The 14,326-nt window shown below is 42.1% G+C and overlaps 1 protein-coding gene across 4 annotated transcripts in view; it reads right to left on the bottom strand.

The window, feature by feature from the left end:
- Positions 1-14,326, bottom strand: part of ENPP2 (ectonucleotide pyrophosphatase/phosphodiesterase 2) — a 104,496-nt gene that overhangs the window by 75,682 nt on the left and 14,488 nt on the right. For 3 of the 4 annotated variants that reach the window (XM_066265766.1, XM_066265763.1, XM_066265764.1), the window contains exons 1-2: positions 1,632-1,782; positions 1,302-1,404 (exon numbers count right to left, since the gene is read on the bottom strand). In XM_066265766.1, the coding sequence (XP_066121863.1) occupies positions 1,302-1,404; positions 1,632-1,664 (136 nt within the window). In that variant the 5' untranslated portion in view covers positions 1,665-1,782. Of the gene's footprint in view, positions 1-1,301; positions 1,405-1,631; positions 1,783-14,326 lie in introns of those variants that run through there. The other variant, XM_066265765.1, reaches the window with a different exon arrangement.

Genomic DNA, 14,326 nt, shown 5'->3' with positions numbered 1-14,326 from the left:
AACTTGGCCACGTGACTGTACTAAAGACCAGGTCCCCACTTTTAGTCTGTGCAGTTAGTCAGCATTTTAATGGGAGTATACTTGTGTGGAATGAAAAAAAGAGGTCTTTGAAAAGAGCATTTGTTACCCATGAAAATGAGACTATCCAGCCCAGTGATCCACTCCCCTCTCTCCCCAACTCATTTTGTCTATTTGGTTCCTTGGGGGTGCAATTGCTATGATTTGGTTTCTCCCTTTTCACTCTAACACCCCCCCACACACACACACACACACTTTGACTCACTAAACAACTTCTGTAATTGTGACATGACACAAAAGTCACTGACTTGATGTAAGGAAGACTTAGTATTCCAACAACATAGGTATCCAAATTTGGTCAATAAGAGCTCGTGCTGGCTCAAACAGAGACAGGTAATAGGCTTTGCGAGTAGGCAGGTCAAGAAACAGAAATACAGACTTCATAGGAAGGCAGACAAACACGCTGAGACGTCAGGGAAAGTCAAGAAAACATTGCCCCCTAGAGTACCCATGACTTAATATGTAATTTGTATTTGTAAAACCATCAGCGGCTCCAATTACCAGGAAATTAACCAACTCATTACTTAAGACCTGGTCAGTCAAGCTCCCTGCACCCCCACCCCTGTCTGCACAAGGAGCTCCTTCATAAGAACTCCCACACTGCTTAAGGCGCGGTGCATTGTAAGAGGAAACACTTTCAGTTCAGCTCCATTAGTTAAGTCAAGGTGCGCTGTTAAAACTTACCTTTCTTGATGCCAAAAGAAAAAATAAAACAATGAGTTCTAGTTTTAAGCAACTCCTTCCTTTTATGTGTCCCCCAGTTTGGGTAAATCTTAATCGGCTTGTTGCACATTTCGGAAGTGTCATCCAGTCAGCTCACTGCCTTTTAAACCCTCACTCCCCTTTCTCCATGGGTCAGAACTCTCTAGAGGTAAATACTATATCCAGTACCTCATGACAATAAATCAGAGCCACGTTATTTCCAATACTAAGCCAGCACCTGTTCTCACCACTTCTATTTGTCTATGAACAGGAGTTTTTATTTCTGTCTTAACACTTAGGAATTTCAGGGTAGAAAGATCTAAATAGCCAGTTACCATGAATCCATTATAAATATTCTTTAATTAAGACCATATCTCACCTGAATGATATCCATAGATGGTTTTATTCCGGAGAAATCAAGGACTAAATTAGTTTTACTGCAACACTATTTAAAAATGACTTTCTTGCCTAGTGTGTAATATTTTTAAAAGTCTGAAAGTGCAGATCGTTGCTACACTTACCTGTAGGGGGGCCTTCGTCCCAGCCTTCTGCCCTCTTAATTCGATTTGTTATGAATCCCAAGCAGACATTGGCTCCAATAGCAAAAGTGAACAGGGATATTACCTAAGGGAATGAAGAGATAATTGCGTTGTCAAAAGCAGCAAGACAAGACTAAATGAAATTGCAGGGAGGTAATACAAATGACTTCAACCTCCCCGCTCAATCCCACAGCTCCCAAAATGCACCCATAAAGTGCTCTCTTCATTTCTTCGAACCAAAAGGCAAGCAGAACCAGGAACAGGTTCTGAAGACCAAGCCTGTCCCCTGTCATTGCACCCTTCTCCTCCTACCTGACAGGACCGGAGCGGGCTGCTCCGTGCCATGGCAGACGGTTCTTGGAAAGCCTGGTGCAGCGTGTTCTCTATGCCTACACTGAATGCACTGCTTTTTGGGGCTCTGAGCTCAGTCTATTAACTACAAGTAATCCCACCTGGGAGGTTGACAGGCTGCTCTGATTTGTCCAAAGCTCGATTTCATCACACTTTGTTCACAAATCGCAGCTGGGAGCAGAAGAGGCTGGAAACATCACCCTCCTTCTCTCCGCCCCCTTATCGGCCCCTCCCCTAACACACAGACTTTCATGTGGTTTCCTCTGCTAACATGAGGGTTTCTTGTGTTGCTCTGGCCAATAACAGCTCATGTTCATTTTCCTTCCCTCACCAAAACATGGTGTTTTGTTGTGTTTAAAAAAAAAAAAAAGAACCCAAATTGATTTTATTCAATAAAAATGAAACTGGAAAGGGCTTTAAGATTTGAAGGTCTATAGTGTAGTTATTCAGTGTTGTCAACCTCACTGACTTTATTTAAAAAAAAAAAAAAAAAACAAGGGCAGTTTTATAATTTACAAACCTAATAACGTTCCTGGTCTTTCTCATGTATTTATTTTTCCTGGCCGTCCCAACAACCTGCCTCTATCGTCACATTCTCGGCTACTCCTGGCTCCTCAGATATTTCTCACGAAGAAACCTCCCAAGATTGTAACTAACGCAAGAGATAGCATTATTTTACCCCCTCTTGTGAGAATTTAGAGAAGTAACTTTTATCACAACCCTGGGAATGCTAGCTAAACAGCAGAAAGTCCTCTGTCTTATGAGGAGAGACAAAATAATTTCAGTTTCTGCCTCCCCTTCTCCAAAAAAAACTGTCAGCTTGTCTTATTTGGGGGGAGGGGGGGAGGGCAGGATGGATGGGGAAGCTTTGTTAGTGATTGAATTTAGGAAGGAACACTCGATGGTACAAAAAATAGCTTTAAAGAACTATTATTATTCCCTTAGTTATTTCCCGGTTAAATTATCATCCTTTGAGGCTCTTGTGAGTGTTGAGGTTTCTTTACTAAGCTATTTGGCAACCAGGAGGCTGCTAAAGAAATCAAACCTTCTAAACTTGAAAGTTGTTAAAATTTTTTGTATGCTTTTAGGATTCATATGAGAGAGGTTTCTGTCTGCCAGGCCAGGGGCCATCATTCTCACATAGAGCACATGCGTGTACATAAACAAATACGTCACTCAGCATGCAGCGGAGCAGGGGTTTTGCTTAAAGAAAACAGGATAGTGCAAAAGCAAGAACTTGTTTATTCCAGTGGGTTGCACAGTAGGCTTAGGCTGCGTTACATATTCTGGAGCTTAGTAACAGCTCATTGAGAAAAAGAAAACACTGGCAAACTTTCAGTTGCCTTTTTTAAATCCCTGCAGTTGTGCACTCCTGAGAGATGGCAGGCTCTTGAATTATTTTACAGAAGGCTCTTGCTCTCATCTGTGTGCCATACTGAAATGATTTGGAGTTGGGTATTCAGAGAGGCTTATGAAAAACGTTCACCCCCATGTGAAAACTTTTTCCCTACTATTTATATTAAATTTTAAGATGCAGGCTTGTTTGTACAGAGTCACACTATCAACGAAAAAGGAAACTACCAAGTCTATCAATCTGGGGACCGCATCGGACGTCACCGTGCTCCGAATGGTCTTAGAAGCCGGCCTCCCTGTCTCTCCACCCTCCCCAGCGCTTGCTGGCGTCTGAGGACCATCAAGTCTGCCTGACATTTGATTGTGGAAACTCAGCCTGAGGATAATGAAGGCTCCCCTTGAAAACAAAATTAGACTCAGAAGCTGCACATCATCTATTAATTTTTTTGACATGCAGAGTAGCTGTGCAGGGAGAAAAAGCCCTGAGTGTCAGAGCCAATTTGATCCAGAGTTGGCTTCTGTACAGTGCTTGTTACCAATTATCTAAGAGGACTGAGCTCAGTCACTATTTCTGTTCACCGTTCTGCCAAAGAACTTTATCTTCCATCGGGTCATGTGCATGTGGAATTCATTAACGGACGCATATATTTATACATAGCGCGCGTGCGTGCGTGCACACACACACACACACACACACACTTCATCTAACCATAGCTCACCAGAATTTTACTACAAGATATCATTGTATATTAATTCTCAGGAAGATGATAAAAGTCCCTACCCTGGGCATCAAATCAACTACAAAATACAATTACCTCTCGAGAAAAAATACAAATACCTCTCATTGTCCAAAACTGAGAAAATCAAAAAGTCTGATAATGCATAGGTCTAGAAACTCAACTAAAATGACTGACATGTAGTCCAAAATGTTCTTTAAAAAAATCAAATTAAGAAAGTTCAGGCGCTGGGCGAGTAGCTCAATTAGTCAGAGCATCTTCTCAATGCGCCAAGGTTTCAGATCCAATCCACGGTCAGGTCCCATACAAGAAACAACCAACAGATGCATAAATAATTGGAACAACAAATCAATCCCTCTCTTTCTTTCCCTCCTCTCTCTCTAAAATTAATCAATAATTTTTAAAAATTTTACAAAGTTTCCTACTCTGGAGTTTAAGATTTGGCAGAAGGTCACCCATGAGTGGGTCCATAATCAAGAAAATGCCTGAGAAAGACGAAAATTAACTTCCAGTATGATTTCCTAATCCAGCTGTATTTCAGAAAACACTGCCCCCTGGCAGAAGATAACCCACAACTAGAAACAAATCTTTGACAGGCCCAGGCCCTAGAAATCCCTCCCTGGTTTCCAAGCTTTATTGAGTATAAGAACCACCCTGGGAGCCTGTGTAGAATGCCAATGCCCATGGCTTACTCCCCAATATTCTGATTCATCGGGGCTGGGGGATGGGGAGAGGGAGGGGGGTTTGGGGGGGCCAGACAAGAACTTGCACAATAGGCTACTCTGGTGCAAGTAATATAAGGACCACATTTAGAGAAACTGAGTGTTAGAATAAATTAGTCTGAGTTTGTGCTTATGCCCTGAAGGTTGACTTGCTCAGTCTAATTTGTAATATAATTTTAATATATTATGAATAGCATTTATTATAAAATTTAGATCTCTTCACGACAAACTGTGGCTGCCCCTCCATGGAAATCATCTCCAACCCATAAAGCAGCAGAACAGCCTTTTATTTACTTTGCTGGTGGTACAAAGCAGCAGTGTGTGTATTGCTTAATTGCAATACAGTAGTTGCATTTATACAAATGCACAGTCTACCTTTTCATGAAATGGTTCTGTGAATCCTTGTTCCCAAGCTCTGATTAAGGTAAGAGGGCTTGAGGTTAACAGTGAGATCCGAAAGAGATGTAATTGAGGGTTACCATTCTTGCCTCCTGCTGTAATTACAAAATGTTCATGAACTGATTCGAACTTTATCTATATCCAGTTCCTCATTCTGCAGAATTAACATGCCGTGACTTGCCTTCAACACGGTTCCCAGAAGACTTCTGAGACTAGGATGTTAGACAATCACTGATGGCCTGAATTTGTCAGTGGTATCAGTAGTTACCTAATCAGCCACAACTGCAGCGCAGGCTCCAGGAAAGTCAGAAGACAATGCCTATATGTATTCTTCCTAGTCTAGTTTAAAACTTTCTGAGTCTCAGTCTTGCTTTTTCAATTCTGCTGTGGTGGAGGGCTATTAGAAAGTTCAGAATGAAAATGGGACAACGGTCTTTTGCCAATCTAAATTGAGCAGAACATTCTAACAGCTAATAGAGAAACAAGCTGGCTCAACTGCTTCTGCAATCCAAGACTGCAAATGTGTATAATAAAGTAGACACCACTTAGGGGTCGAAACCACAGATGCAAAGTTCTACGAGTAATCTGTGTCCTCAGGGGGTTCTCCAGTGGAGAAATAGCACACGCCTATTCAAAGGCAAACAGGGCTTGTGCTATTCGTTATTACACAATTGAGAGCTGAAATCAACACTGTAGCATCTTTCAATGACTTCAATTTATATTGTAAATGTCTATGCATTTTATTAACTCCCAGTGGAATCTAGCTAAGCACAAGCCCTTGTACCAGAGCCATCTCAGCTCTCTAAAACTATTAATTCATGGCACCAATATCCATTAGCTCCTACTGTGTATCAAACACCGTTCTGGGCACAGGTATTATGTAAGGAGGTGAACCAAACACAGCCTCCTCCATCTTCATCAAATAGACACAAAAAAGAAAATGGGAAAAGGTACACCATTTAAAACGTATGAATTGTTTATTTCTGGAATTTCCTGTTTGCTATTTCCAGGCCATGAATGATCCCGTGTAACTGCAATTTTAGAAAACATAAACACAGACAATGGGGACTATTGTAATTCAGGATTGATCTAAGCGGGAGGGTCAGAGAAGACTGCGGAGTATTGCTTGCGCTATGATGTGAAATGGGAGTAATGAGGTGAGAGAGGAGAGAAAGATCCTAGACAGAGGGAGCAGGATGCACAAAGATCTGTGAGAATGGACCTCAGCACGTCCGTGAGATGAAAAGACAGCCAGTGCGACTTGACTCGTGCAGGGAAAGCCACAGTTAGCCTGGAATGAGACGAGACAGGAGAGGTTCAGAGGCCCGTTCGTGTGCGGCCTCAATGGTCACATTAGGTGGTATTGTCTTCATCCTAGGAGCAATGGAAAGGCTTAAAGGAGCTTAAGCAGGTGGACGTTTAATCAGATTTTGCAGCATTAATCTCTGTACCATGTGGGTACGAATTAGGGAGAGTCAAGAATGGATACAATAAATCAGTTTGGAAACAATGTCAGTAATCCAGACAAAAGATAGTGATACCTGCCACCAAAAAGTTTACGGTAATAGTGGAGAGGGAGAAAACCAGCTGAGTTAAGATAACGCGCCTGTGGGGGTGGAGGGGAGGGGAGGGAAGGTGTTAAGTACGACTCCTGAGTTAATGAATATTCAACCACTATGATGACCACAGAAATACTCAGTAAAGTCACTTCTTAAGTTTTAACAGGCTTATAAGAAAGACATGGAGATGTGTGTGTGTGTGTGTGTGTGTGTGTGTGTACACACATACATATTTACTAACAGTCCAGAATTAAATAGTGAAAATAAAGAATAAGCTAGTAATTTAAAACATTGGTAAGTAGTTTTAAACATCATCAACTTAGAAAGTTGATTTAAAGATCTGAGTTTTAAAAAGAATTAACCACCAGGAAGGAGCTCAGCTTTGTCCCTAACTCTAGCTGGTAATATAGCATTTTAACACTCAGAGCTCCAGGTCAGTTGCTCCTTTTCAGCCGCTCTGATGCCTGCAGGCCGAATGCCCTGGGAAGAAAGACACCTGCGACCACCAGGCCACCAGGCCATGGCTTACCAACACATGGGTGAAGCCCGTAACAATTTGCATCTTTGGTTCTATTTTGAAATGTGGACTGTGGAATATACAAGCACGAGTGGGTGGGTCTATAGAACCAGAGAAAAAGGTTGTACCATAAGTTTCCCCTCCTTTACTGACCAGTCTTCACAGGCAGGCTGGAACACTGTTCTCAACTCCACCGGCAGGTGAAGAAATGGAGGTTCAAAGAGGAGGTGACATTTCTAAAGTGGTAGGATAAGTCAGTGGTCCCCAACCTATTTTGGGCCACGGATCAGTTTAATGTCAGAAAATATTTTCACGGACCGGCCTTTAGGGTGGGACAGATAAATGTATCACGTGACTGAGACAAGCATCAAGAGTGAGTCTTAGACAGATGTAACAGGGAATCTGGTCATTTTTTAAAAATAAAATATCGTTCAGACTTAAATATAAATAAAACGGAAATAATGTAAGTTATTTATTCTTTCTCTGCGGACCAGTACCAAATGGCCCATGGACCAGTACCGGTCTGTGGCCCGGGGCTTGGGGACCACTGGAATAAGCGATTGAGCCAGGACTAGAAACCGGGTGCCCTAGGCCAGCTCAGTCCCCTTTCCACTATACCGTGATTTCTCTGTGTTGCACCACACCAGGGCCTCAACTCCACACCTCCGAGACGCAGGTCCCTCAGGAACCTGTTCAGCCTCCCAGCTTCTTCATTTCTACTCATGGAAACCTTAGAATTACTTTTCCTTCTACGCCAGTCCTTCTATCTCATTTCTAATCCCACAATCTAGCTATAGATTCTAGTTATTAAGTAAAGGTACCATCACTTATTAGAACTTTCTGAATGCTATTAGCACCTGAGTTATTTTCCTTTTACTTTTTGACTCGTCCCTTCACCTTCACGACTCTGGACACATATTAGAAAGTCAAATCTTAACTGTTCTTCCTTTTGTCCTCTCTGCCCCCTTCAAACACCATGTCATTGACTCCTCTCTTACCTAACCTGTAATGTATTCCATTCATTGACCAGAGAGCCCTGCACTAAATGCAGATCTAATAATTTTCCTTCCAAACTTAAACCCTTCCAGTTGATAAGATCACAGCATTTCTCAGAGTGTGGGTTTTGGCCTAGCAGGGTTAGAATCACCTGGAAATTTGTCAGAAACGAAAATCCTTTTCCGAACTACTGAATCAAAAACTCTGGGGGTGGGTGGAACCCAGAATTCATGTTTTAACAAACCCACCAGGTGATTCTGAGGCAAGTTTGAGAACCACTGACCTAGAGGATAAAATCTGAACTGCTTAGCAAAGCACCTAGGACTCTAAAGCTGAAATAAAGCTTCCTGAATTTCAGCCCCAGCTCTACCACTGTTTAACTGGGAGACCTCACATGACCCTTGTCCCTCCTAAGATTCACTTTTCTCATCAGTTTCCAGCTCATGGGATTCTTAAGGGTATTACATGAAATAATCCATGCGAATTGCCTAGCACAATGCTTGGCACAGAAGAACGCTTCATAAATGGCAAGTTTTCTTAATTAAAGAAATAGTTGCTATTCCTTGATTAAGCTGTGTTCTCTCACACCTTCAATGCTTATTCTATGCTGTGTCTTTGGCCTAAAATGTCCTTCTCCACCTAGTCCCCTTGACAAACTGCAACATTCAGGTCAGGTGTCACTCCTCGGTGAACCCTCCCATCGCCTCGATTTTGCCCTTCCCATGCAAAGCAAGGGGCTCCCCCACTCTGCTTCCACAAGAGATCCCATGTCTGAATCTCTTTTTAGGTGCCTCTATCCCTTGTGACCTCTTCGAACGCAGGGGCCAGTCATCTTTGCATGGCACGGAGCTTTGCATCTTTCCTGGGAGATAATGCCAGACAATAAATGTTTCTTGAATGAAGTTACTTGGCATCATGAGACTTGAAATGGAAATTGAATTCTTGTGTTTTTACTAACTGGTTGTGTCACTTCAAGCCCACATTTCTTCATCTGTATAGCAGAATTATTGGCTAATGCAGTGATCTGTAGCCCTTTTTGAAGCATTAAAACTTTATTTTCAAATAAAAATCTCAAAATGAATACCAGCATCTCAATTTGGAGTGGCTCTGCTTTAAATGGGTGTGGGGCCCCAGCATCCTAGCCAACTGGACACCTCCCTTCTCCCTGTGCACCTTTGTGGAAACCTGAAAATTCAGGAAGTGCAATTTGTGGGAGAAAAAAACAAAACAACTAATAACTAAGTTAATTCCACTCTTTAAATACTCTTCTAAATTTAACCCTTCATTGTAGTATGCACATCCCAAAAATCTGACCCGAATTGCCTCAGGCCAGATCTTCCACTGATGAGCGATGGACACTCTCAATGAGGTCAAGCTCTTCCCCCGAGGAGTTCAAGCCCATGTCTGCATCCACGCTTCTCCTCGCCGACTCCTCGGCACTTGTCCTGATCTCAGTCAATCCAGAGCCTTCCTCAAGGCTCAGCGTCTTCACAACATTCCCCTCTCAACCTCGGCACAAACCGCCCCGTCCTCGAGTCCAGAACCCAAAGCCTTTGTCTCTTGCCTCTCTAGGCTGTTTTATTTGAGTACTTCTTGTTTTAACAATAAGAGCAATAAATTCCCAGAGAAAGAGGAAAGGAAACCACTTGATATAGAGACTAAGAATCTGGATTCTAGGGCCTGACCAACCTGGGCCTGCCACTTTCAAACCCGAGACCTTGCGTAAGTTCTCAACACTCAGATGTCTTTTAACAGCAACAACAACAACAACAACAACAACAAAAGATAGTTCTTTTCACCCAGGCTCAATGTGAAGACCAAAGTACACAATGCATGGTAGGTAAGCAAGTAGCTTTGTGTCTGAAACGCAGACAACACACAAATATTAGCCATTACTATCTGCAGGAGGATAAAGTCTGCATCATCTGTTACATTGTCAGCATTCAGCAAAGTGCTGGGCACATCATAGGTGCCTAGTAATGACAACGGTTCTAGGAAAATCCCTTTACTTGCGTTGAGATGATATGTAAATTAAAGTTAGCAATGGTGTGAATCCCTCTTTGCACAGTCTCAGTGACCTCGGGAGAAAGGGAGCAGCACTTGGCAGAAGGGAGGGGACCCTGGAGACAGCTCTGAAGGTGCTTGTTCAACTACAGTAAGGAAGACCCTGTGTTTGGATTGGAAAGCCCCAAGAATCTGAACTTCAACTCAAGAGATCTGTTTGAACTCCAACCAAAGAGGAAGTCTATGCTTGCTAGAAGAATGGGATCATCACATGCTTAGCAGCCCAATGGTTCCCACTCGGGGAGGAAACAGAACCGCCCTGTCTGTGACTCCCCGCGTGATCGAACAACAGCTATGGACTTTAACAAATCAGAAATGAAAGGGAATTTCCCCTGCCTGATAAAAGACTTCTACAGAAAACTCACGGTTAACATCACATTCAGCGGGGAAAGACTCAATATGTTGCCCTCTAAGGTCAGCAACAAGACAAGCACGGCTTCTCTCACCACCTCTGTCCAAGACTGAATTTCCAGCCAGGGCAAAGGGGCAAGAAAAACAAAGAAAAGGCATTCTGGTTAAAAAGGAATAAAATGCTCTCTATTCACAGGTGACATGATCTTATGTATAAAATATCCTAATGAATAAACAAAAATAAATTCTGCTAGAACTAATGAATACTTCAAGAAGGTTGCATGATACAAGGTAAATGTCACAAAATCAGTTACGGTGCCATACATTATTAGCAATGGGCAGTGTGAAATGAAATGAAGAAAACAATTACACATACAGTAGTATCCAGGGATCAATTTTAGAAAAAGAAGTGTGAAGCTTGCACGCTGAAAACAAGAGAGCATGACCGAAATAGTTATATCCCAGAGAACCTAAATAAGTCAGAAGATATTCATGTTCATGGATTAGAAGACATTATTGCTAAGATGGCAAGAAAGTAAAAGGATGACCCACAGAATAGGAGAAAATATTTACAAACCATGCATCTTATATAGGTCTGGTATCTAGCGTATATAAAGACAATTCAGGAATAAAAAGACTCATAACTCATTTTTTAAATGGTCAAAGGGCTGTAATAAGACATTTCTCAAAAGAAGACATAGGAATGGACAATGAGTACATGAAATGATGCTCACCATTTTTACTCATTAGGGCAGGGCAAATCAACACTGCCACGAGACACCCCTTCACACCAACTAAGATGGTTAAAATGAAAAATGTAGTCGTGAGTGTTGGTTGGGAAGGACTAGGAAAAATTGTAACACTCATACATCATTGGTAGGATTGTAAAATGGTACAGTCAGTTTGGGAAACAGTTTGGCTGTTTCTCAAAATGTTAAAATATAGTTACCATATGACGCAGCAATTCCGTTCCCAGATCTATACCCAGGAGAACTAAACACATATGTCCGCATAAATCCTTGTGCATAATATTCATAGCAGAATTATCAACTGACAACTAGATAAACAAAAGGAAATATATTATATTTGTGCAATAAAATATGATTCAGCGATACAAGGAATGAAGTTCTGATACATGCTATAACATGGATGAACATTGAAATGCATTAAGTGAAAACAGCTAGACATAAAAGCCACATAGTATATAATTCTATTTATATGAAACATCAAGAATAGGTAAAACCAGGTCAAACAAGAGTATTATTAGTGGTTATCCGGTGATGGATGTGAGCGTGATTGCTTTGGGTGTGAAGTTTTGTTTGGGGTGATGAAAACATTCTCACATTACATACCGGTGATGTTTGCATATCCTTGAGAATGTACTAAAAACCAATGACATGTACAGCTTAAACGGGTGAACTTTATAGTTTGAGAATCATACTCAAAAGGAATTGCTGCGGTAGAGCATCGGCCTAGCGTGCGGAGGACCCAGGTTCGATTCCCGGCCAGGGCACACAGGAGAAGCGCCCATTTGCTTCTCCACCCCTCCGCCGCGCTTTCCTCTCTGTCTCTCTCTTCCCCTCCTGCAGCCAAGGCTCCATTGGAGCAAAGATGGCCCGGGCGCTGGGGATGGCTCCTTGGCCTCTGCCCCAGGCGCTAGAGTGGCTCTGGTCGCAACATGGTGACGCCCAGGATGGGCAGAGCATCGCCCCCTGGTGGGCAGAGCATCGCCCCTGGTGGGCGTGCCAGGTGGATCCCGGTTGGGCGCATGCGGGAGTCTGTCTGACTGTCTCTCCCTATTTCCAGCTTCAGAAAAAATGAAAAGAAAAAAAAAAAAAGGAATTGCTGAGAGAGAGAGACTAGAACTAGTGAGATTATCCCTGCAGGGAGCAAATTCCAAAGCATCTGAACTCACAGAAAAGGAACATTAGCCTTAGCTAATGATCTTCAGCTCTCTGGCCAGTGCCTTCAAAGCTGTCTGCACGGTCACCTCAGTTGCCCTCCAAACCTAACAATTAACGGGAAGAGCATTTGAGTCGTGGTATGGACCTGTGCATAATGAAGCCCTCTGCTTTCCTAAAAATAGGAGTTTCCTAGAGCCCTTTTATCTGCCATGCCACTTTTATTGCTGTCCTGTTTCATTTCACTTTCAAATAAAACACTCTAAGAAGAGAACCCAGTTCTTGACTGTAGATCTCAAAGGATTTGACTCTTAATAGCAACAAACTGTAATCAGAATTTCTGGGAGAGTTGTGGAAATTTAAAAACTAGGCCTTGAAACAGCATGGATGGACCTTGAGGACATCGTACTAAGTAAAATAAGTCAGACAGAGAAAGAGAAATACCGTATTGATCTCGCTTATATGTAGAATCTAAAAACAACAACAAAACTGAGCATACAGATAAAAAAAAAACAGATTGGCAGTTGTCAGAGGTAGTAGGTGGGTCTAGGTAAAATGGATAAAGTGGGTCAAAAGGTATAAAATTCCAGGTCCTGGCTGGTTGGCTCAGCAGTAGTGCATCAGCCTGGAGTGTGGGAGTCCCAGGTTCGATTCCCGGCCAGGGCACACAGGAGAAGCGCCCATCTGCTTCTCCACCCCTCCCTCTCTCCTTCCTCTCTGTCTCTCTCTTACCCTCCCACAGCCAAGGCTCCACTGAGCAAAGTTGGCCCCGGGCACTGAGGATGGCCCCATGGCCTCCACCTCAGGTGCTGGAATAGCTCCGGCCACAATGAAGCATCGTCCCCTGGTGGGTATGCCGGGTGGATCCCGATTGGGTGCATGAGGGAGTCTGTCTGACTGCCTCCCTGCTTCTAACTTCAAAAAACTAAAAATAAATAAAATGAAATAAATAAAAAGGTATAAACTTCTACTTATAATATAAATACCATGGGGATATAATGTGCAGCATTATATAAATAATTATAGTTAGTAATACTGTATTGAATATTTAAAAGTTGCTGAGACAGATTTTAAAAGTTCTCATCGCAAGAAAAATATCTGTAACTATATATTTAGGGTGATGAACGTTAACTAAACTTATTGTGATCAGTTTGCAATATGGACGAATGTCAAATCATTAACTTGTACACTAGAAACTAAATAATGTTATATGTCAGTTATACTTCCATTTATAGAGAGAACAACACTTAGTATTTGAGGAATACTTCTTTTTCTTTAAAAAAAAAAAAGCCCTATGAGTCGGAAAGATCAAAGCTCACTTACCCTTCCCACTTTGTAATCAATAATACTGCCGAAAGGCTGATCATAGGCAAGATCGCAGAGCTAAAGGGCCTCTGGCAGGAAGATCAGGAGAGTTCATAGGACAAACAGGATAAAGGGAAAATGAACAGCGGGTATTATGAGTTATGCCATACCTGGCGTGGAACAGACACTCCATCAGTAGCTAGCTAATATGAAGTCACCTGCTCTCTGTCAGCCAGCCTACCAGAGACACTTTCATATGTTGCCTTATTCAATCTTTATAAAACCCTGTACAGTATTATCATTGTTCATATATGACCATATGGGGCTACTTGCCCATGTTCAAGTACCTATTAACTGGGGAACTGTCTTTTCTCCATGATTTCCCAAGGAGGATTACAAAACGGGTAAGATCTAAAAGGAATGGGATTGTCAACTATTTGCTAGAAGAAACCTGAGTCTATTAAAAACAGCGAATCTGATCAATGTTTGATAAGTCTTTATACTTGATAATGTTTCTTAATTCAGAACGTATCAGAAGCTACAGATAAACGTCTATTCTAAGCTGACCTTGTTCTGATCCAAAAAAAGCATTGGTTAATAAGGAAGTGACCAGAACCGTGGGTGTCATAGCCGTGTCATTTTGAAGCTCCTGAGAGATCAAAGGGAACGCTGGTCATTGTGAAGTGACTGCCCTAAACTTTGGAAATCCAGAGTTTTCCAAATCCCGATAACACTGGAGCAATGCAGATATA

The sequence above is a fragment of the Saccopteryx bilineata genome, chromosome 3 (genome assembly GCF_036850765.1).
Source record: "Saccopteryx bilineata isolate mSacBil1 chromosome 3, mSacBil1_pri_phased_curated, whole genome shotgun sequence".
Taxonomy (NCBI): Eukaryota; Metazoa; Chordata; class Mammalia; order Chiroptera; family Emballonuridae; genus Saccopteryx; species Saccopteryx bilineata.
Note: the sequence above shows the minus strand (reverse complement) of the source record. Positions and strands in the feature narration are given on the sequence as shown.